The sequence below is a fragment of the Monodon monoceros genome, unplaced genomic scaffold, assembly GCF_005190385.1.
Source record: "Monodon monoceros isolate NGI ecotype Baffin Bay Population unplaced genomic scaffold, NGI_Narwhal_1 Super_Scaffold_7, whole genome shotgun sequence".
In the NCBI taxonomy this organism is placed as follows: domain Eukaryota; kingdom Metazoa; phylum Chordata; class Mammalia; order Artiodactyla; family Monodontidae; genus Monodon; species Monodon monoceros.
The window spans coordinates 14641849-14662954 of record NW_021703784.1 but is presented as its reverse complement, the minus strand read 5'-3'; the positions used below and the strand labels follow the sequence as shown (position 1 = coordinate 14662954).

General features: G+C 52.2%; 1 protein-coding gene across 1 annotated transcript in view; it reads right to left on the bottom strand.

Moving 5' to 3' along the window:
* DSCAML1 (DS cell adhesion molecule like 1) overlaps positions 1–21106 on the bottom strand; it is a 342693-nt gene that overhangs the window by 88908 nt on the left and 232679 nt on the right. Inside the window, exons 4-7 of the mRNA XM_029209546.1 lie at positions 12557–12703; positions 6493–6771; positions 2787–3062; positions 223–519 (exon numbers count right to left, since the gene is read on the bottom strand). Coding sequence (XP_029065379.1) covers positions 223–519; positions 2787–3062; positions 6493–6771; positions 12557–12703 — 999 coding nt within the window. The remainder of the gene's footprint in view (positions 1–222; positions 520–2786; positions 3063–6492; positions 6772–12556; positions 12704–21106) is intronic.

Genomic DNA, 21106 nt, shown 5'->3' with positions numbered 1-21106 from the left:
ACACACACACACACACACACACACACACACACACACACACACACAAGAATGGATGATGGGACTTGTGGAGGGCAGGGAAACGGGCAGAGAGAGGAGAGAGACCTCTACGAAAATCAAAATGACGATTAATAATAAGTACTAATCACCACAAGAAGAATGGTAAGCACAGAGATGGCAAAGGAACTCAAAAGCCTATTCTGATATTTAAATGTAGACAGGCACCTCTTACGTTTATTCGCGCCTGATATTCAGCACTGCCCACCGAGTTCCGTGCCGTGCACCGGTACACGCCCCCGTCGCGGATCTGGGGCCCCGTGACATTCATGTGGCTGATGGTGGTGCCGTCGGACATGGTGTACTGGCTGGTGCGGTGGCTTCCGTCCCGCATGATGGGCTCGTCGTCCAGGGCCCAGGTGACGGTAGGGGGCGGGGCGCCCTTGGCTGCGCACATCAGTGAGAACTGCTCCCCGGGGTTGACCACCTTCTCGCTGAAGGACGAGACGATGCGGGGCGTGCCGTCTGCAGGGAGCGAGGAGCCCCCTTAAGGGTCACCGAATCACAGAGAGACCATCCCCCCAGGCCACCCCACCTCGTCATGGGGAGGAGGCAACGCAGAGGACATAACAATGGTAAAGCACTTCCGCGTACTTCCAAGATTCACGTACCATCCGCAAAACCCTGTTTAGTGCACGTGAATGAAGACTCCTGGATTTGAATCCTCCCTCAACTACCTGTTAGCTCTGTGTCTTTGGGCAAGTTACTTAACCTCTCTGAGTCTTTCCATCTCCCCTCTGTGGAGGATGGAGATAATGGGGATAACGTTTATATCCTCCTGGATATATGTCCTCCTGGTACTGATGACGTGAGGAGTAAATGAACTAATGCATTAAAGATGCTTACACAGCACTTTGTAAGTGCTTAATAAATGTTAGCTCCTCTCAACTTTTCCTTTTCTGCCTCTTTCTCCTCCCTTTTTAAATAAAGCCATAGAGGCTCAGAGGTTAGCTATGTGTGGAACCAGGACCTGAATGGTCCAATTCCAGCTCTGATTCGAGTGGGAGGGGTGCTGGTGCTGTAGCTCTGTTAGCAAAAGTCTGAAGCTTGAGCCTTAAAATGAAAGCTGCCCGGGGCAGTGGTGGTGATGGGGTCTCTTTTGGGGCTTAAGTCTTGGTTAATGGAATAACCTTGGACAACACAAGTAAACCCCCGGGGCCCCACTTCCTCCATGGATCATGGGGGATGTAATCATTAACCCTGGCCATCCTTCCACACAGGATTGCTGTAAAGGATTAAACTAGGTGCTAAATCCTTGAAAAAGTCAAACACCAAAACAAACATACAAAAAAAAAGCAAGGCAAATGTAACATGGCACTCTACATCCCACCCACATTTCACACCAAAATGCTGACGTTAACTCAGGCTGCCGGCCCCTGGCCCCATTTCTGAGGGAGACCCTTATTTCCAACCTGGGGAGAGCCTGGTGCCTGGTGGAGCCTGGTACTGCCTGGCGTGGCCACTGCCTTTGGTCTCTCCTCTGCCTCTCCCCCCAGCCCTCCCTCTCTGGCTGCCCCTCCCTTCCAGCTCACTGCCCCTCTCACCAGCCTCATTCTCCACATCCCAGCTCTGAACTGACGGGTACCAGCTGTCCTGTAAGATCCACCAATGGCATAGGGGTAGCCCTCAGAGAGAAAATGCACTGGGTGGGAGTAGTCTGCTCCTGGGTGGGGAGTAGTTCAGACAGGAGGTCCCCTGAGATGAAAGACACCCATTTCACACTAGGTTGCACCCAGCTGATGTGTTTCCTCATTGGGAAGAGAGACCAGGGATGGGGCAGGACGAGAGGAGGCAGGGGCTGAGGAAGGCAGTTTGCTGGGCACTGGGCGAAGGATGAGGGCTTAGTTTCGATGGATGCCCAGCTCTCATGCCCCACTTGCCAAGGAATGAGGACCCCTGGGCTGTAACAGTGAGACAGATACCCGTGGGGTTTGCCTAGGTTTGGTGTTTTTGTTATCACAGTGAAAAATCCTTGGAAGGAACAGGATTATGGGAGCAACAAAGGAGCTGGGGAACCACTAAGTTTGTTGGTAAGGATAGGGCCTCTGCTAACTCCCCCTGCATCTTTGTGCAAATATGAAAAAGGTGCCTCCTCTGCATGGTCACAGCCCAGTGTGGGTGCATGGCTTGGTAAGTGGAGTGCAAGCTGGATTTCAATCCTCACCCTCTTAGTTGAGCACCTTGTAGAGTGAACGACCCGAACAACCATACACAGAGGTGCTGGGTGCGGAACCTTGCGGGGGTGGTAGCTTTAAAAGGAGAGAGAAGCAGGTAGAAAGCCAGGTCCATGGTAAGAAACAGGGCCTGCTGTGAAGAGACCTAGGCAGGGAGAGGATTCAAAAATCCAGAGGTTCCCAGCACCCTTCCAGAGCCTCTGGGAGACCGAGAGTCTTTGAGACCCTACTGAAGGCCCTTCTAATAGTGAAGTTCTAGTAATTTTGAAGGGCAGAGTCAACAGAGTATGCGGTTAAGAGCCCTGAGTTCAAACCCCAGCCCTCTTCCTTAGCAGGGCCGTGTGACCTTGGGCAAGTGACCGAAGCCTCAATTTCCTCAGCTGCCAAATGGTTATTATAAAATAAAAAAAAAAGTGTCTCCACACAGGGCCCTCGGGAGGGTTAAACAAGACAGTGCATCTGCCTGGAGTGCTGTGAGCGCTGGATGAATGCCTCCTGCCTCTGGCCCGGCTGTAGGAGCCCTGAACCCGCCCGTCTGCCCCGGCAGCCCCAGCTCACCCTCGAGCACAATGATGGCGAAGTCCTGGGCGGTCTGGGCTTTGCGGGTGGCGAAGCACTGGTAGGCCCCGGAGTGGCTCTTCTGGGCCGAGGTGATGAGCAGGGTCTCGTTGCTGAGCCCGCGGATGGAGATGGCCTCGTTGGGCAGCAGCAGCTCGGTGTTGCGGTACCAGCGAATGGTGAACTCCGGGGAGCCCGTCAGGGCGCAGGAGAGGATGACCGTGCTGCCAATGCCGGTCTTCAGCTTCTTTGGTGTCAGGGTCACATGAAGAGGGTCTGCGCCGGACCAGGCAGGGGAGAGGCGAGGGAAAACAGGGAGGAAAAGAAAAGAAAAAGGACTCACTGTGAGTGGAGTGTGGCTAGGGGTGGGCTGTGGTCACAAAAGGCCCCAGGAGTCAGGAGGCCCTGATTCTGTCTCCAAGACTCCTTGTAGCAGGGGAGACCAGGATGAGCGAATTCCTTTCTCTAGGCCTCAGTTTACTCATCTGTTGAATGGCAGGGTCAGGCCAGGAGGTGTCTCTACGTCTGTTATTCTGATGGCCTGTGCTTTCCTGATGTGGGCCCTTTGGCTGGGCGGGGCTGGGAAGCTCCCTTTGGCTCAGGAGGAGGGTGGGAGCTCGTCTGGTTCACTGTCCTCGCTGTCACCCACCCTAGAAACCAGGGAGGCACCCGTGGCCGAGCCACCTGTCTCCTGTACTTATACGGATAACCACTTGCTACCTTCTGCTGGTCTGGCTTCCTTTATATGCATCAGTTAATCCCCTGCCCTTCATCCTCACCACCCCTGTCCTGCAGCTCCTGGCCTGGGCCCGTGCAGCACTCTCTTCTCCCTGCCTCCCTTTTCCCTGTGTCCCGCCATCAGTTCTCCATGCTGCAGCCAGCCACCGCCCTGTTCAGAACTTCCACGGCGCCCAAAAACTCAGCGTGGAATTCAAGGCCTTCAAGGCCCTTGGGGACCTGGCACCCTTCTCAGCAATGCAGTGTCTAGACCAGCAGCCTGCCTGTGCTTCCTGCACACCCAGAGTCTCACCTAGAGCACCCTTTGCCCCCTCTACCTACTTCCTACTCATCCTTCCCATTGAACTCAGGTGTCATCTCTTCCAGGAAGCCTTCCTGGACACCACTCCCCTCCCAGGCTGGGTTAAAGATCTCTCTTCTGGGGCTCCCTGTGTGTAACTAACACAAGACTAAGGTCATGGTCTTCTAATCACCACTTTATTTCTATCTCTCCCTCTGGACTCTGAGCCACTTGAAAGCAGGGCGGTGTCCCTCATCTTTATATCACTACTGCTGTCTGAGTCATGTTGATTGCTTCACTGGCTGGCTGGCTGGTTACCACCCCCAAGCTGGCCTCTCTCCCTTCACCTCCATGGGCTTGGGGTTCTGTACAGAAGGCTTGGACCCCCAACGAGGGAGCTTGCAGGAGATGGGGGCACGGCAGGCCCGTCTGGTGGGGCACAGTCAAAGCACACACAAGTCTGCTCACACTGTGCTCTCCCTACTCACTCCCAGAGCCTCTGCCTGCTGTCCAGGAAATGTCAGTGCAACATGACGCAGGTGGCATCCTGCTCGTCCCAGTCACCAGCCAGGGCTCTCAGGGCCCGGCCAGCCAGCCGCTCTCTCCTCACTGCCCCTGCACGGGCTAGGATGTGCGGGAGGCTTTGGGGCAGAATGATGCGGAGTATGGAAAGCATTGCTTTCCTCTCCATGAACCTGGCAGAGAGGAGCTATCACAAGGATGGAAGACAGAGAAAAGCCAAGTCACTTCCCTTTGAACCTGGTTGTCCAGCCAAGCCCAGTGTGGGAGAGGGTGGGGAGCTGTCTCAGAGGAGAATGAGGTGTACCCTTCCACTCGGGGGCAGGGGCAGGCGGTGCGTGCACGCAGCTGTAGGCAGTTACTTACTGTGTGTCTGTGTGCGTGCTCTAGGATGACAGTGTGTTACGTGGAGGAATGTGTGTATCTGTGAGTGTATATGGGCACCATATATGTGTGCACGTGTGTATGGGGAGGTGGGCATGTGATCTTTCAACACATCTGCCTGTGTGTGTGTGTGTGTGTGTGTGTGTGTAAGTACCTGCCTGCCTGTCTGTCCTGAGGCAGGAGCTCTGAACACCAAATTACTCAGAGTTAGGTTTGCTACTTTTCCAAGGATTTGGGGGTATGTGGCCCTCCTGACCTGTTCCCTGAGACAGTGTGTGTGTATGAATGTGAGTTTGAGTGTGTGTGTGTGTGTGTGTGTATAGCAGGAGGGGTTGAAGGTAATTCTAGACCAAACAATTTTGGACAGTGCTTAGGTCAAGAGGGTACTAATCCTGGTCCTTCTACCTGCCTCCTCTGCGGTCCAGGGTTTGTCTATACAAGAGGACCGCCCCTTCCCCCCAAGCCTTCGGCACTGTAACCTAAGCATTTGTATTATGAACTGTTGCTCCCAGAGCATTTCTTGGGGCTGTTCCTGCTCTTCCAGCTTCACAGTGGATTCGCAGAGGGGGGGCTCCTCCCCACACTGCAGGTAAATGTGCTCCAACTGCCAAGACCCCCTTGACTATGGGGAGGACACTGGGCCCACATCTGGGCTGAGGGCGACAGGACAGCAGAAGGCCAGGAGGGGGTGGGCTCTGTGTGGTTCTCTGGTCCACCTGAGGGTCCGCAGACCTGCAGCTCTGTGCTCATGAGATAGGTGGTGAGCTGGGCGGAGAGCATCTTTGGTCAATCTTAACGGCAGAGCAGCCCTTTCTGCAGGATGGGGATGGGATCACCTCTGGACGGCCTCTTTCTGCCGCCCAGGCCGAATCCCTCACAAAGCCCTCGGGTGCAAAGTTCAAGGACTCAGGCTACTGCTGCCCCACAGGGGTGAGATCCCACAATCCTGGGTCTCCAGATCTCTAAATGTCAGCCCCGCTGCTGCCAACACGTTCCCTGCAGCCCCGAGAGCAGGGAACTCGAGGGAGGGATGGCGGGGGGAGGGGGGCAAAGGATGCCCCTGGGTCTCATAAATCCCCCTCCAGGGTTCTTTCCCTAGCTTCAGCCCCTCTGCCTTGACCTCTCTGCCCTTCCGGCAGCTCAGCAGCAGCAGGGGTCTGCGAAGATCTCCTGCTCTCCACACGTGCTCCCTGGACCCTGGGGCTCTGGGATGGGGAGGAACAGGAAGGACCAGAGTTAATGCCCAACTGGCAGGTCCTGGAAAGGCTGCCTTGGGTGTTTACATCCGGCGTCTGCCCTGATCAATCGGTACCTCTATTAATTATCACTAAATATTCTGAATGTCGCCTCTGGTGGGTTCATATGTCCTCTGATGGATTCACATCAGCATTGTTTCCTTTAGTATAGACTCTGCCTCCTCCCAAGAAGCTGAGAAGCCCCGTGAGCTTATCACATCACCGTCATTGTCCCTTTTGACCCTCGTGACCTCTGGGAGGTAGGAGGGCCAGGGTTATTATCTCCTTTGACAGAAAAGGGCACAGAGGTGATGCCCAGGGTTATATGATTTTCCCCAAGTCAGTTACTATCTGGTGATATCAGAACCAAAAGGCAGGTCTTCTGATTTCAAACCCAGTGCTTTCCCCAGGACACCAACCTGCCTTCCCCAACCAGGGGATCATCCCCTGGGGCCAGCCAGAGGCAGGGGCAGCTGCCCCCACGCCCCTCCCCACCACACACGGCACTCTCAAAGGTTACTGAAGCTGGAAGAGGGGCTTCCCCGCTCACCGATGACTGTGAGGGTGCCTGTGGCCTCTGCTGAGCCGAAGGTGTTGGTGACCTCACAGATGTAGGTGCCGCTGTCCTCGGTCCGCAGGTCACTGATGGTCAGCCCCGTGATGTGCTTGGTCCAGCGGCTATCAGCTGGGAGGGGTCGGCCATCCTTGAGCCAGCGGATGGCAGGGATGGGGTAGCCAGAGGCGGTGCAGGGCAGCTCCATGTTGAGGCCGGCCCACACTTCCTGGGAGTGGAAGCCGTCCAGGATGGTGGGGACCGACTCGGCCGGGTCTGGAAGGCAGAGGACACGAGAGGTCCTGGCCAGCCCTGGGTGGGAGCAGGAAGGCAGGCCCCCAGAACTTGCTGCCCACCGGTGCCCGGAGTGAATGATACCCAGTGTGCAAGGCTCTCTGTGTCTCCCTGTGCCCCAGACTCTGGCCCAAACGCTCCTACTCGGGCCAGATGGAGGCCCTGAGAAGCACGGCTGGGAGCAGGGGCTGGGGGAGGAGAGGATATGGTGGGCAGACTAGGCTAGAATGACAGACAGACAGACAGAGGGAAAAAGGGAAACAGCAAGAGACACAGGGAGGGAGAGACTTTCATACAAACAGTCCCTGTGACATGAGGATCATGACATCTTGGGTTTGTAATTCTGGTCAGTCTCAGTCTGGGCCCGTCAAGGATGGGCATCCCTGTCCCCTCCTGTCTCTTCCCACCTGCAATCTGGGCAGGCTCAGAGGGGGCAGCAGGCTCAGAGGGGGCAGTGCCTTTCCACCGGGGCCCAGAAGGGTTCGGAAGTTAAGCCTTCCACAAAGCACACTGGCTACCCCAACGATGCTTCTGTTTTTTGCATTCCCAAACCTAGAGAAAGCAGCGACTGTGGGCCTGCGCCCTACATTGCAGGAGGCCTAGGCCCTCACTGGTGGGATTCTGTGTGTGATGCCCGTGTTATGTGAGCGGCGTGCTGGCTGCTACCTCAGTCTAGTTCTCACCCTAAAAGGCCTCTCTGGGTTTTCTGCCCACCGGGGACCTTCCCCTGATGTAAAGCTCCCATAGGCTCCCTCTACCTACATATTACAATCCACACTTCTTATCCTAAATTAGGCCTTCTGGGATCTATGATCTCACGCCAACCAGGTCCCTGGTCTGGCCTGCCTACCCCCCCCGACCCCTTTCTGATCTCACCAGTTCCCCACTCAGGGCATGCTGTCCGCCAGCCCGTTCTGCTTGGCCAACTCCTACTAATCTTTCAAAACCAGCTTCAACGTCACCTCCTCTGGATGCCTCCCTCAGGCCACTTTCACTGGATTCCCATAGTTTTCCTTTGCTTTCATTTTATTTTCAAGCAGCCTTTTCTTTTAAAGAAAAAGAATGAAAAGTGCAAATATGCACATGACAAAACTTCAGAAAGTAGAGGAGAGCACACAGTGCAAAGGGAGTCCCCCTCAGCCCTGCACCCAGCCACCCCGCTTCCCTCCCAGGGGCGACCACTGTCGCCACTCCCCGCCAGGCCCTTGCCAACAGCACAGCACTTAGCACCAGGCCGTGTATCTGGCTCCCCTGGAAGGCCGAGAGCTCCTCGAGGCAGCACTGATCCCCTACGGCATCTCCACGTGCCTGGCACAGAGCAGGGCTACTGAACCATAAATGTCTGAGGGAGGGTGAATGGGGGCACGTGGGCATGGGGCGGGCCGGTGGTCTGCCTTTTCCACATGACAGAACTTTACAGGCTCATGGAATAGTAGAGCTGGCTTAGGGACTCGGAAGGCACACACAGATGAGGGCCTGGAGACCAGAGAGGTGCAGTGACCTGCTCAGATCACACTGCAGAGCCAAGATCCGAAACCAGGTCTCTGCCACCCTTGTTCAGTAAATGGGGTCTGAGACGGAATAATCTAACCCCGGATTCTGCTCCAGAGTGAACCGTGAGAGCGCTGACGCCCCTCTCAGCCCCTTCTTGACTAAATGGGAAACTTTCTCTGTCCTCAGCTCACCCGCCCCCCTGCCCCCTTCGGAGACAGGCTGAGCTAGGAATGCTCCTCCCCGGGGAAAGAACTTTCCAGAAGATTCTCTGCTCCTTCCCTATTGTCCATGGCTTCTCACAAGGAGCCTGAGACTGGGAATCAGGAGACCCAGGCTCCAGTCAGCCTGGGTCACTGATAAGCCATGTGACCTTGGGTGAGTCCTATGATCTCCCAGAGCCTGAGTTTCCTCGTCTGCACGTGGAGGTGATACCACTGCTTCCAGATCTCCTAAGGCTGTTGTGGGCAACAGAGCAAAATGTGTGTCAAAGAGCTCGAGTGACACTAACCCACCACGCAGACATGCCCGGCGATTACTATTCTGCCCCCGCCCGCCCTCCCTCCCTGCCAGCTTCTGAGGCCTCTTCCCCATCCTGTGGGAATGGTTGGGCTAAACAAACCCAGTGCCAGGGAAGAATTACTCAATGTGACACTTAATTGATGCAAAATACACAAATTCCGTGGCGCACTGCAGAATTTACAAGTGGAGGGGCCCATGGGGCGGTGGAGGAAGGGGCTGGGGGTGGGGATGGAATTAATCGCCGAGTCTCAGGCGTGAAATTAAATTCTGAGGGAAAGAAACCTCTTTCATTACTCTGGAGCAGAAGTAAAATGCTGTGGTGTGTATGGTGACAGCCTGGGGGGATCGGGGGCTGCCAGGGCCAGTGCAGGGCTGGGAGACAGATGGCCTGGTCCTGAGAAATCTCTGGGGGTACGCTGGGGCTGGGCTGGCGGGGGGTAGGGGTTCAGTGTGCCCCGGGGTCGGAGTCGGGGGCTGCTGGGACCTCTCCCAGCTGGTTGAACAGTGCTGCCCTGGAATATGACTTCTGCACCTGGCTCGGCACCCCGTGAGCTGGGGAACCCTGGTCCAGTCTCTCAACCTTTCTGGTCCCTGGTGCCTTCCTTTATAGATGCAAATGATGGTGCCTCTTCCACAGAGCTAATGCCCATGACAGCACTTGGCAAACTCCAAAAAGCACCTCGATGTGACGAAGGGTTATTAGGTTGTATTTTTAGGGAGCTCAGTCTTTTCTCACAACTGCCTCCTCTTCAGAGAATTAACAGAAAAGTGAAAAGTCCTTCCCCGCCCCCGCCCCCTGAGATGTAGTAGGAATAATAATCCAGCGACAATAGAACAATAATAACAACGACCACAACAAACAGAGCAGCTACTCTCTGCTGAGCCCTTCCTGTGTGTTCGGTCCCAGGCTAAGCTTTCTACGCGCGGCACCCTGTTTAATTCTCACAACAACCCCAAGGAGAACATGTCACTCCCATTTTACAGATGGGGAAGCTGAGGTTTGGAGACATTATTGATTTGATGCCAGGTTGTACAGCTAGTGAGTGCTGAGGCTAAGACTGAAACCTTGGTCTGATTCCTGAGTCCTTTTTCCAATACGTCTCACTCTCTCCTTCCCCCGTCCCTCCCTATTACTTAATCAAACGCCTGGTGAGAACTGAGAAAACCACAGGTGTGGTTGCTGCCCTCATCCAGTGACCATCGATAAGGCACTGCGGAGGGGATCATTCTGCCCCTTCCTCTTGCCTTTGTACCTGGTGAGGAGGAGGGGCAGCCATCCCTTGGGGTGTGCCGGGCTCAGCCACCCTCAGCCACCAGGTGCCTTGGCAGGGCCCAGCTCTGCCAGGACACGCAGCTGCATCTCCCATCCCTGATTCCAGGGGCTGGCCCGGAGCTTCTGGCCAGGGAGGGATGACACCCTTCCCGACCACCAGCCCCAGGAGCTCACAGGGTTCTGGCCACTAAGAAGTGAAACATCTCAGTTGAAAGCTGCCTTGGGACTGCCTCAACTCTGGGAGTGGATCTGAAATGTGAGGCTCTGGGCGGAGGCCTGAGCCCTCCTGACACGAATCTCCTTCTGCACTGCCTCACTTGGGTATCAGTTGCATTTTTGCCGAGACAAGCTGCTTGTAGATTGCCTTGTCACATCACATCACATCAGGGCCCGCGTCACTCCTGGGGCCCCTTCCCCTCCGCTCCTAACGTCTTCCACCCTGTCGCAGTCATCTTGTCTATCCTTGTCTCTCTGTTAGGTTTCTGTTTTTCTCTGCCCTATGTTTTTCTCTCTCTGTGCCCATGCCTCTCCCCTTTTGTCGTCTGGCTGCCTCCCTGTCTTTGCTTCTCCGTTTCTCTATTTGGGCTTCATCTCCGAGTCTCTGGTAGCATCTCCCATTCTCCGCATCCCCACCCGCCATCCCCAGCTGGTGGGCAATGAGAGCAGAAGGAGAAGGATTGGCATATCCTCCAGTTTAAAGGGTGCCTTTTTTGAGGGACAAGAGTGGAAGTAAGATTAGTAGGATGAAGGGGCTAAATATTCGTGCAGGGGAAAGGAGCAGGCCTGCAGGAGGGAGGATTTCTGTGCCTTTCCCACAGCGTATGAAAGGCATGCAAATGAGATGCAAAACACTACACAAACAAGTCCCTATAATCTGGAAGGTAACCACTGACACGTTTGGGAATTGGGCTGCAGATGGCAAGGTCTAACCACAAAGATGGGGCCACACAGCACAGCCCCATCTCCTCCCCCACGTGACAGCGCAGTTTCCCTTGGCACTGATTAATTCCACAAATATTTACCTAGCACCTACTATGTGTCAGGCACAGGGCCAGGCTCTGGAGACACAAGGGGGAATCAGAGAGCCCGATCCTCGCTCTCCTGGCTTCCGCTTTTCCGCTCTTGCCCCCAAATGCACCAGGCAAATAAGAGGGGGTCCTGGATAGAGTCACCTGCTGGTCAGGGTAGTCCTCGCCAAACCACAGAATGTCAGAGGTAGACAGAATCTGAGCTGTCACCTAATCTAGCTCCTTTTTCAGAGATCCAGAGACATTGCATGATTTGGTGGGGGGGGGGGGGCTAGTCCCCAAACCCAGGTGCTCTGACTATCAGTTCATCTCCCTTCCAAAAGCCACTCTGATCCCACCTCCACAAGAGCAGAGATTTTCAAATTGCAGGTCACAAACTATTAGGAAGTTATGAAATCCATTTGGTGAGTTGCGTCCAGCATTTAGATAAATTGAGATGGGATAGAATAGAATAGAAAATATCAGAGTGCATCGCGATGCACGTGGTAGGAAATACCAGCGTGCGTTGCATAGGTCATGATGTCTGTGGATCACTGTCCGCAGTGTTATTCCGGAAAGCCTTCCTTGAAGAGCGCCAAGTGCCCTTCTTTCTTCTGTGACTGGGGCACGTGTGTGGTATTTGATTAGCCCCTTCCATGAGGGTGTGCAGCTGGAGGATGCTGGGGTCAGGGGGCTCAGTGTGAATTCTGGCTGTGCCTCCCACTGGTTAAACAGTTGGGGCAAGTTGCTTGGCTTCCCTAAGTTCTGGTTTTCTCACCTGTAGAAATAAGGAGAGCAGTGCACACCTCACCAGGCTAGTATAGTGCCTAAGATACAGCACATAAGTGAAATTTCTGGCACACAGAGGGATTCAGTAAATATTAGCTTTCATCCTTCCATAAGGAGCTATAATCACTCCAGAATAAAAATCCTTATTTAATTTAGAGATTTATTTTTTTAACCTTTTGTTTGCCTACTTTCAAATGTTGTGAGGTGGGCTATAACAAAAGACATACATGTATTCAAAAATAGATAGAATAGAATCCTAAAAAATTCTTGGGGACACAAGGAAATACAAAATCTCCCTAATCCAATCCAATCCCATTGAATCATTACTATGTTTGCATAGCAGATTGTATCTATGAGCTTCCTGGCAGCAAAGGCAAAAAAGGAACGACAGGATAGGTTCCATATCCCTCATTATTTGATAAATGGTAAAATAACAGTTCTTCAGGAGAGTTAAGCTTTCTCAGGTATAGACTCCTGAAAAGAATTTAACTGTACGGTCCTTATATGAAGGATACCCAAAACCAAACTGGACAAGGTCTCCCCCAGTGGTTTCTGCACCTGTGTTCTTTAATCTCCTTCTCTGAATCCCCTGAACACACAGCAGACTCCCTGATCAGTGGTGCCGACATGCCCACCCAGTCCCGGGGGTGGGCTGGTGCCCTTCCTCCCCAGCCTTCTCGCCTACCTGTCACGGAGAGGCGGGCCCCGTTGCTCTGCCGGGTCTCCCCGCTATACTTGTGCTTGGTGATGCAGCGGTAGGTGGAGAGGGCGTCCTCCTTCTGCACGTCAGAGATGTACAGCCCGCCGTGGTAAGTAATAAAAAACCTGTTTTCTGGAGACATAATCAGGACACAGTCGATTACTCCTCTGGCTGGGCACACTACCAGAAGCAACTTGGGCCTGCAGGTGGCCTTCTCCTAGGCCAGGACTGCTGCCCAGGGGAGGGGAGGTGATGGGGAAAACAAGGGGGTGAAGCTGAGGTAGTGCTGAAGGCAGGAGAGCATCTCTAACCAATGAGGATTTTCTATGTGCAAATCAATAGAAATTGCAATGATTATTCCTTTAAATGTAGATACTTCAGCTTTTTACAGGAAGATGTTGGGCTTTGGAGTCAGACTAAGATCTGGGTTCCAATCTGACTCTTTTACTTATTAGCTGTGTGACCTTGGGAAAGTTACTTAACCTCTCTGAGCCTTATCTGTGCAACAGAGTGCAAATAATCCTTCATAGAGTATTATTATTATTAGAGTATTATTATTATTATTATTAAAAAATAATAAAGTGTCTGGCACACAGTGAGTGCTCTCTTAGTGAATATCAGTCCTCATCTTTCCCATCTCTTTGCAAGAGTTTGCAAAGCTTTAATGTTCATTGCTTGCTTGTTCTTACAATTGTTTGAGGTGTCATCTCCATTTTAAAATCACACAGCCAGTAAGTGGATCAGAACTCAGGCCTTCCGGCTCCCAGCTCTCCCTTTGCACTGAGCCTAAACACAAGCCTAAATCCCTTTCTCTCAGTTTTCATCATTTATTCACCCAAGAAACAATTATTGAGGATAAGCTATACTAAGAGTGGGGACGTGGAGACACAGATTTACGATACTAATTCATCATACAGTTTTTGATACCATTTTGTTCAAGGCAAAGGTGCCAGCACTGCGCCCTCCACGGTCTCACTGCCGTGACAGCGCGAAGCAGAAAGGACAGAGTAGTTTCACCCATTTATCTGATTACGAGACAAGACTACACTCCGAGGTAGAGTGGATTTTCTTGTCCAAGGTCCTAAGGCAAACCCTGAACTTGAGCTAGTCAGGGCTGATTTTAAAAGGGGGAGAATGTGGACTTGAGGGTTGGGGAGGGGCTTGCATCTGGCTTTGGGACTCTCTAAGCTCATGGTCTCCCACCCAAGACCCAGCTAGACTGAGATCGAGAAGCTAACCTAGGGTCCCTCTGCCTGCTCTCTAGGGGCACAGCTGCTTCCCCAGGAAGGCATAGCAGACCTCAGGCTGCCATTTTCACCAGAGGGGGCATCAGAATCAGGACAGTGAATAATGACTTACAAGAAAGCTGCAGGGGAGAGGGTAATGCTGACCTCATACAAAGGACCTGCTAACATTGGACTGTCAGGCTTTCATAAGGAAACATTTTGGGTAGCCCCATGTCCTTCAAATCCTATTATTTTGAGGTCTGCTTCCTCCCACCTGGGTGCTGAGTGAGCCCTCTCAACCACTGACAACAGCCCTGATACTGGCTCATTCTCCTATTAGGAATATTCTGTGGTGTCTCATCCCTCCAAGCACAAGCCCAAGATCTCAGCACCAGCAAACAGGGACCTCACCAAAGGATACTTTCCAACAATGAAAGCTGTAGAATTGCAGGGTTGAAAAGCTGAATGTGCTTGACCACATCTTTAACAAAGCTTCTCTGGCCTTCATTTGAATACCTCCAGGGCCGGGGAACTCACTACCTTATTTAGTGGCCCATTCCAAAATTGATAGCTCTGACTTTGAGAAAGCTCTCCCTTGCTCACCACTGAGCTCCATGGGTCCTGGTTTCTACTTGTTGGACCCTTACAGAACCAGCCTAAACCTGTGTTACTGACACACTCCCTCGCAAACTGGAAGGCAACTATCATGCCCTTTGACTTTTCACCAGGCTAAGCAGTCTTTGGATTTTATTTTTTAATCGTTATTTAGTATGGTTTTAAATAACTTCATCAATCTGATTGATCTCTCGCTTAATAAACTTTGGTTTATCTACAAATCTCGGAATTTTCCCTCCCTCCCTCCCACTCTCCACCCTCCCCTCCTTGTCTCCCTCCCTCCCTCCCATCTCCTTTTCATGTATCTTTGTACAGGACTAGACCTGCTATGTGGCAGGCACTTTGCCAAGTGGTGGGGATCCAACTGTCAGCTTATCTGACCAGGGTGGAATAGAGCAGGGCTACCAACTTCCAGCCTAAGCTGCATTAACTTTTTAGGGGAGATTGAGTGGGGGTGGGGAGGCAGACCCATTATACTACTGCTTCATACTCTGCCCGCAACTAAAGGCTCTGGTCGTGTGTTTGCAAGCTGCGGCTAGGCCACTTTCCTTCTCTCCATCCTTGGACACCTGGCCGTGTGGGCCCAGGTCCAGGACTTCACACGGATCCCTGCTGAGTGGCATCCTGTTGGGATCTCCCTAGATGAGCACTTGGCCAGCTGGCAGCCTGCCTGGAGCTTGTGGACCCCTGCCCCGCCCCCTCCAACACGCAGACCACACCTTGTAGACTCTGTGGGTAAAAGATGAAAAGGAAGCGGGAGGGAGCCAGGCCCTGCTGCCAGCAGTCAGAAGACCCACGGGGAGCACAGAGAAAGCCTGGCTCCCCCACCAGACTCTGCATGTGCCGTTTTGTCTCCATGTTGTGACATCCCAAAGTCAAATGCGGAAGCTCTCCCGTAATTTATTATGTAACTGGGACTGGAATGCAGAACTACTGGAGGGTGTTGCTGCCAATCAGAAGTATCAGGATTGGAGGTGGTGGCGGCAGTGGGATAAGGAAAAACAGGAAAGACCCTAAAATCAACCCTAGCAACCCACAGGTGCTCCAGCCTGGACGGCTAGGACCCTGTTGTCGCCAGAACGACGCTGACAACGGCGCACTTGGCCCTAAGGAATTTTAAGCTGGGGAGGGGCGCTGCCATGCTGGTGGTGGGGAGCTGGGGTTTCTATAGCAACGAGCAGCTGCTGCACCTGACGTCTCACATCCTTCCTTGTCCTCATTTCCCCCCTCCCTTCCCCCCTTCTTGTGCATACTTAATTGCCGTAACATTTCCAGATACAGTGTATCGCTCCTGAAACAAAGGCCGGCCGCAGCCAGGGGGATGCGCAGCGAGCAAGACGGGAAGGAGAAATCAGGGGTATTATGTTAATCCCCACTGGGGGGGCTTGTGCAACATCAGTTCTGCATGTTTGACGAGAATCAGATGATCCCTGCTGGGGAAGGAAGGAGAAGGGGGCCCGTGGAGTGAGAGGCATACGGTGTGGAGAGCGGAGGAGGCACAGATAGCTGGTGGGGGGTTCAGAAGGGCCAGGGCTCCAGCGGGGCGCCCTGACAGTCTGGCAGCCCATCCTCCGCAGCCCAAGTGGGACCAGCTATCCTTGGACTGGGTAGAGGAGCCATTATCCCACATCTTGTTTCCTCCTCCTCGGGGCAGGCTGCATCCACCTAGAGGAGGACAGAGTGGCAGCCAGGACCACCACGTCCAGCCCCCAGCCCGAGGCCGTTTGGACATGCGCGTCTGGGAGCATTTTTGGTTGACACCATAACTTGGGGGTACCAATGGCATTTAGTGGTCAGGTTAGAGTAACAACAACTATTCTACCCCAAATGCCAACAGTGTGCCCATGGAGGATCACTTTGTTTTAGGCTCTAGGACCAGGATATGGAACTGTGTCTAAATGCAGACTCTGCCACTGGCGCTGCCTGACTGGTGCATCTCAAAGTCTGCAGTGTCATCTGAAACACGCCTGCGACCTGAGAAGTGCTGTGCATGGTTAATGAATCCTTTTCTTGTTTTTATTATTACTCGAATACTCCAGCCTGCTTCACTATCCTTTTTCCTGGTGATCTGGAGCACAGCTCTCCTTTTTTTTAAAGCTAAATATTTATTGAGCATCCATTACATGTTAGGCCAAGGGCTTTAGGAACATTATCTCATTTAATCCCCACACCCCTTTGAAATGGTTATTATTGTTGTTACTAACCAAAGCACAGAGAGGTTAAATAACCCACTCACAGTCACACAACTAATAAGTGGTAGAGCCTGGACCATTAGTCTACTTCCTATGCTCTTCCAAAGCTCTCTGCTAGGCTGACTCTCCTAGAACAAGAGCACTTTTATAGGGACACACGCTCAGCTGGCCTCTGCCTGATTGCTTCTGTTGATGGGGTCCTCACTTCCTCACGAAGGAGCAGTCATCCATTCAATTCAGTTTGGCTCCATTTATCAAGTCTTTGTGGAGCATCCCTAGGTACTGAACTGGGCTCCATGGAGAAGTCTTGAACTTGGTATCCGCCCTCTGGGATTCCACAGTTAGAAGAGAACGTTCTTCCACCAGGAAAGCTTTGGCCTTCAGTGTTGAGGGCTGGTGAAGGGTGGGGAGGGGGCTCGATGGAAGCCATTAGTGAGAAGAGGAGGATGAAGAGGGGCCGAGCCACCCAGCACTGGGGGACAAGCCCAGGACTGGGACTTAGGAGGCTGAGTTGGAGCCCTAGCTCTGCCACTAATGATGGGGTATATACTGGGTTAAATAGTGTCCCCCCAAGTTAATGTCCTCCCAGACCCTGTGAATACAAATAGAATCAGGTTAAAACGAGGTCATACTGGATTAGGGTCGATCCTAAATCCAATCTGACTGGTGTCCTTATAAGAAGAGGGAAATTTGGACACAGGTGCACACGCACAGGGAGGAGGCCATGCGAAGATGGAGGCGGAGATTGGAGTAATGTATCTACAAGCAAAGAAAAGTTAAGGATTGCCAGCGACCCCAGAAGCCAGGCAAGAGGCAAGGCGGGATCCTCCCCTAGAGCCTGCAGAGGGAGCAGGGCCCTGCCCACACCTTGACTTTGGACTTCTGGCCTCCAGAACTATGACACAGTAAATCTCTGTTGCTTTAAGCCACCAGTTTGCGGTAATTTGTTAAGGCAGCCTTGGGAAACGGATACAGGGTGACCCTAGGGAAGTCCAGTCCTCTCTCAGGCCCTGTTTTCCCACCCATACAAAGAGGGAAGGGGTGGAGGAGGTATGTGTTTTTAACTGTGTTTGTACATTAGAATCACCTAAGAAGTTTTTAAAATTAAACTCAGAATCTCTGGGTGTGTGCCCTGGAAATTGGTATTTTTTTAAAATTTATTTATTTTTGGCTGCGTTGGGTCTTCGTTGCTGTGCGTGGGCTTTCTGTCGTTGTGGCGAGCGGGGGCTACTCTTTTGTTGCGGTGCGCGGGCTTCTCATGGCAGTGGCTTCTCTTGTTGCAGAGCACCGGCTCTAGGCGCACGCGCTCAGTAGTTGTGGCTCGCGGGCTTTGTTGCTCCACCGCATGTGGGATCTTCCCGGACTAGGAATCGAACCCATGTCCCCTGCATTGGCAGGCGGATTCTTAACCACTGCACCATCAGGGAAGTCCCTGGTATTTTACAAAAGCTTTTTGGGTGATGTAATGTGAAGCCAGGGTGGAGAACAACTGGATTAGAAAAACTAAGTCCCCTTCACTCTGGAAATGGATGTCTCTGTGATCACACCAGACTTCTCTGAGTTCCATTTCTCCTTCAGGAAAACGGAGATAATAACTAGGACTTAGGTCACAGAGTTGTTGGGAGAATTAGATGAAAGATGAGTTACTGCATGGGAAAGTCTCCAGCACGTGGGTGGCACTGGTTAAATGTCATCACAAGTGGCTCCATCTCAGGGAGACGGTGGGCTGCACACCGCTGGGGGGCTCTCCACCCCTCCCTGTGGCCAGGCTCCCTGCAAAGTCTCCCCCTTCCTCTCAGTAGCTTGGAAGTAAAGGAGGCCCTCCTTGGCAATTCAGAGGCCTTGCACACACATGCTAAGTGAGCCGAGAACATCTTTTCTGTCTTTTTCTAAGAGGTCAGAGAGTTGGGCCTTGGAGACTCCCCAGAGCTGCAGGAGTCCCGGAGAGGTAATGGACAGAAACCTTGGGGCTCCTGGTGGCCCCGGAGGGCTGGGAGAGAAAAATCTGTCTTCTGCAAAGGTGGGGCCCTCTCCCTGCCCTCAGGGAGGTGTGAGGGTGAGTTGGTGGGGAGAGGGTCCCGGGCAGAGGAGAGGGGAGGAAGGGTTTGCTGGAAGGTGTGACCTGGATAGATCCCCTGGATAGATCCCCCTTCAACCTGTAGAGCAAAGGAAGGGAATTACTGAGTGAAGCAGGGACAGCAGCTTCCTAACTGGCCCTGCCCCTCCTCTGTCTATTCCTAGGAGGCAGCCAGAGTGATGCTTCAAAACCTAAGTCAGACCATGTGGCTCCTTTGCTCAAAACCCCTCAATGTTTTCCCATTTCACTCAGCGTGAAAACAGTGCCTATCACAAAAACAGGCCCTTGATCAATATTTCTAGAATGAATGAATGAGTAAATGAATGAATAAATGAATGAAAGAAACGTCCCCAACTCTAAGTTTGTTTTATCCCCATGTGCAACTCAGAAAAGCCAGATCTCAGCTCTAAATTTACCTCTTCCAGGAAGCCTTCCCAGATTAGCCCACTCCCATTTCTGAGTGTTTGTACATCTGGCAAACCTCTTGCCACTGCTAATCACTGTTTCTACTATATTCAATTAGACTTTTAAAAATAACTACTTTTGAACATTCAGAAGTCAAGATTAAATAGTATGGCAGTTCCTCAAAAAATTAAAAATAGAATTACCATATGACCCAGCAAATCCACTTCTGGGCATATACCCAAAATAATTGAAAGCAGGTTGTCGAAAAGATGTCTGTTCACCCATGGTCATAGCAGCATTATTCACAATAGCCAAGAGATGGAAGCAACCCAAGTGTCTATTGATGGATGAATAGATAAAGAAAACGTGGTATATAGATACAATGGAATATTATTCAGCCTTAAAAAGGAAAAGAATTCTGTCACATGCTGTAACATGGATGAACCTTGAGGACATTATACTAAGTGAAATAAGCCAGACACAAAAGGACAAACACTGTGTGATTGATTCCACTTATAAGAGGTACTTAGAATTGTGAAATTCTTAGAAACAAAAAGTAGAATGGTGGTTGCCAAGGGCTAGAGGGACGGCAGAATGGGGAGTTGTTAATGTGTCTAGAGGTTCAGTTTTGCAAGATGACAATGAACCTAAACTGAGCTGAAACGTTACTGGACTTAACACTTAAAATGGTTAAGATTGTAAATTTTACATTATATGTATTTTACCACAGTTAAAATGTTAAAGGTCAAGATTATAAAGAATTGGAATGTGTCTTTGTGAGGTAGTGAGTTTCCTGTCATCAGGGGCAATTCAGTAGAGGCTGAAGAAGCACTTGGCTGAGATATTGCATAGAAGATTTAAGTATTAAGTGAGGGAGATAAATTGATCCTCTTTAAGGTCCTTCCCTCCCAGCAAGTTATAAATTCCTAGCTTAAAGAAATCAGAGCAGCAAGACCCCTGGAAGATCACCTACTACAATGGTTTTCAAATCAGTGTGCATGTGCTCATTTCTATCCCAGGGCCTTTGCTGTGACTATTCCTTCTGTGCCTGGAATGCTCTTTCCTTGACTCACCCCTGGCCCTGTTCAGATCTCTGCTCAAATGCCAACCCCTTGGAGAGGCCTTGCCTGACGTCTCTATCAAAATTAGGCTGAGTGCCACGTCCCTGCCCAATTCCTTACCCTGCCTTCGTGTCTTCAGAGCACATGGCGCTTCTCGTTGAGAGAAGGAGTTATTTTAGTATCCCAGCTCCAGAACGTGCTGGCACACAGTAGATGCTCAGTGAACATGTGTCGACTGAATGAATCCTACAGTAAAGGGGCGCTTCCAATGAGCTGAGACAGCTGGATCTCTAGCCTGGAGTCCTGTCCTGAGGTCTCCCGCACCCTGGGGTCTCTTCCCCCTCTAGCCCCCGCTGCCAAGGTTTGGGCCTCTGCTCCCCGGTTAGGCCACTTTGGTCCTTGTCTCGGTTCCCCAGCTACAGGCGGGCATGTCAAAACCAGACTGATGGTTTGGAGCTAACAAAAGGGAAATCAACAGATGGTGACACAAGCTGGGCAATCTGGAGCGTACACTCTGGCTGACTCATCTTAAGGGAGAGGCCCGCAGCAGGGGATGACCTCACGCTGCCCAGGAGCTCGTGAAACACGAAGAGACCCAGGGCAGCAGGGCCCAGGGAGAAGGAGGGACACGGACACTCCATCTCCAGCCAGCCTGAGGCTGGCCTCCCACTGTCCTTCCCTGACCAAGACCTGCCTCTTCCTTAGGTGATTGGAGCAGAAATGCTACCCTCGCTCGGAGGAGAAATTACTAACGACAGAGCCCACTGGTTCCGGGATGGAACCACATGAGAGTCCCAGGGGCCAACATTCAGACCAGAGGTAATGCAGTAGGGCAGTGGCGGCAGCATGGCACCCTGCCCCTCTGCGGACAGGGAAGTTGGAGAACTGAGCTTCCCTGAGTGGCTCTGCCTCTGCCTGTCTGGAGGTGAGCCCAGTCCCCTGGGTCTTAGAGGTTTCCA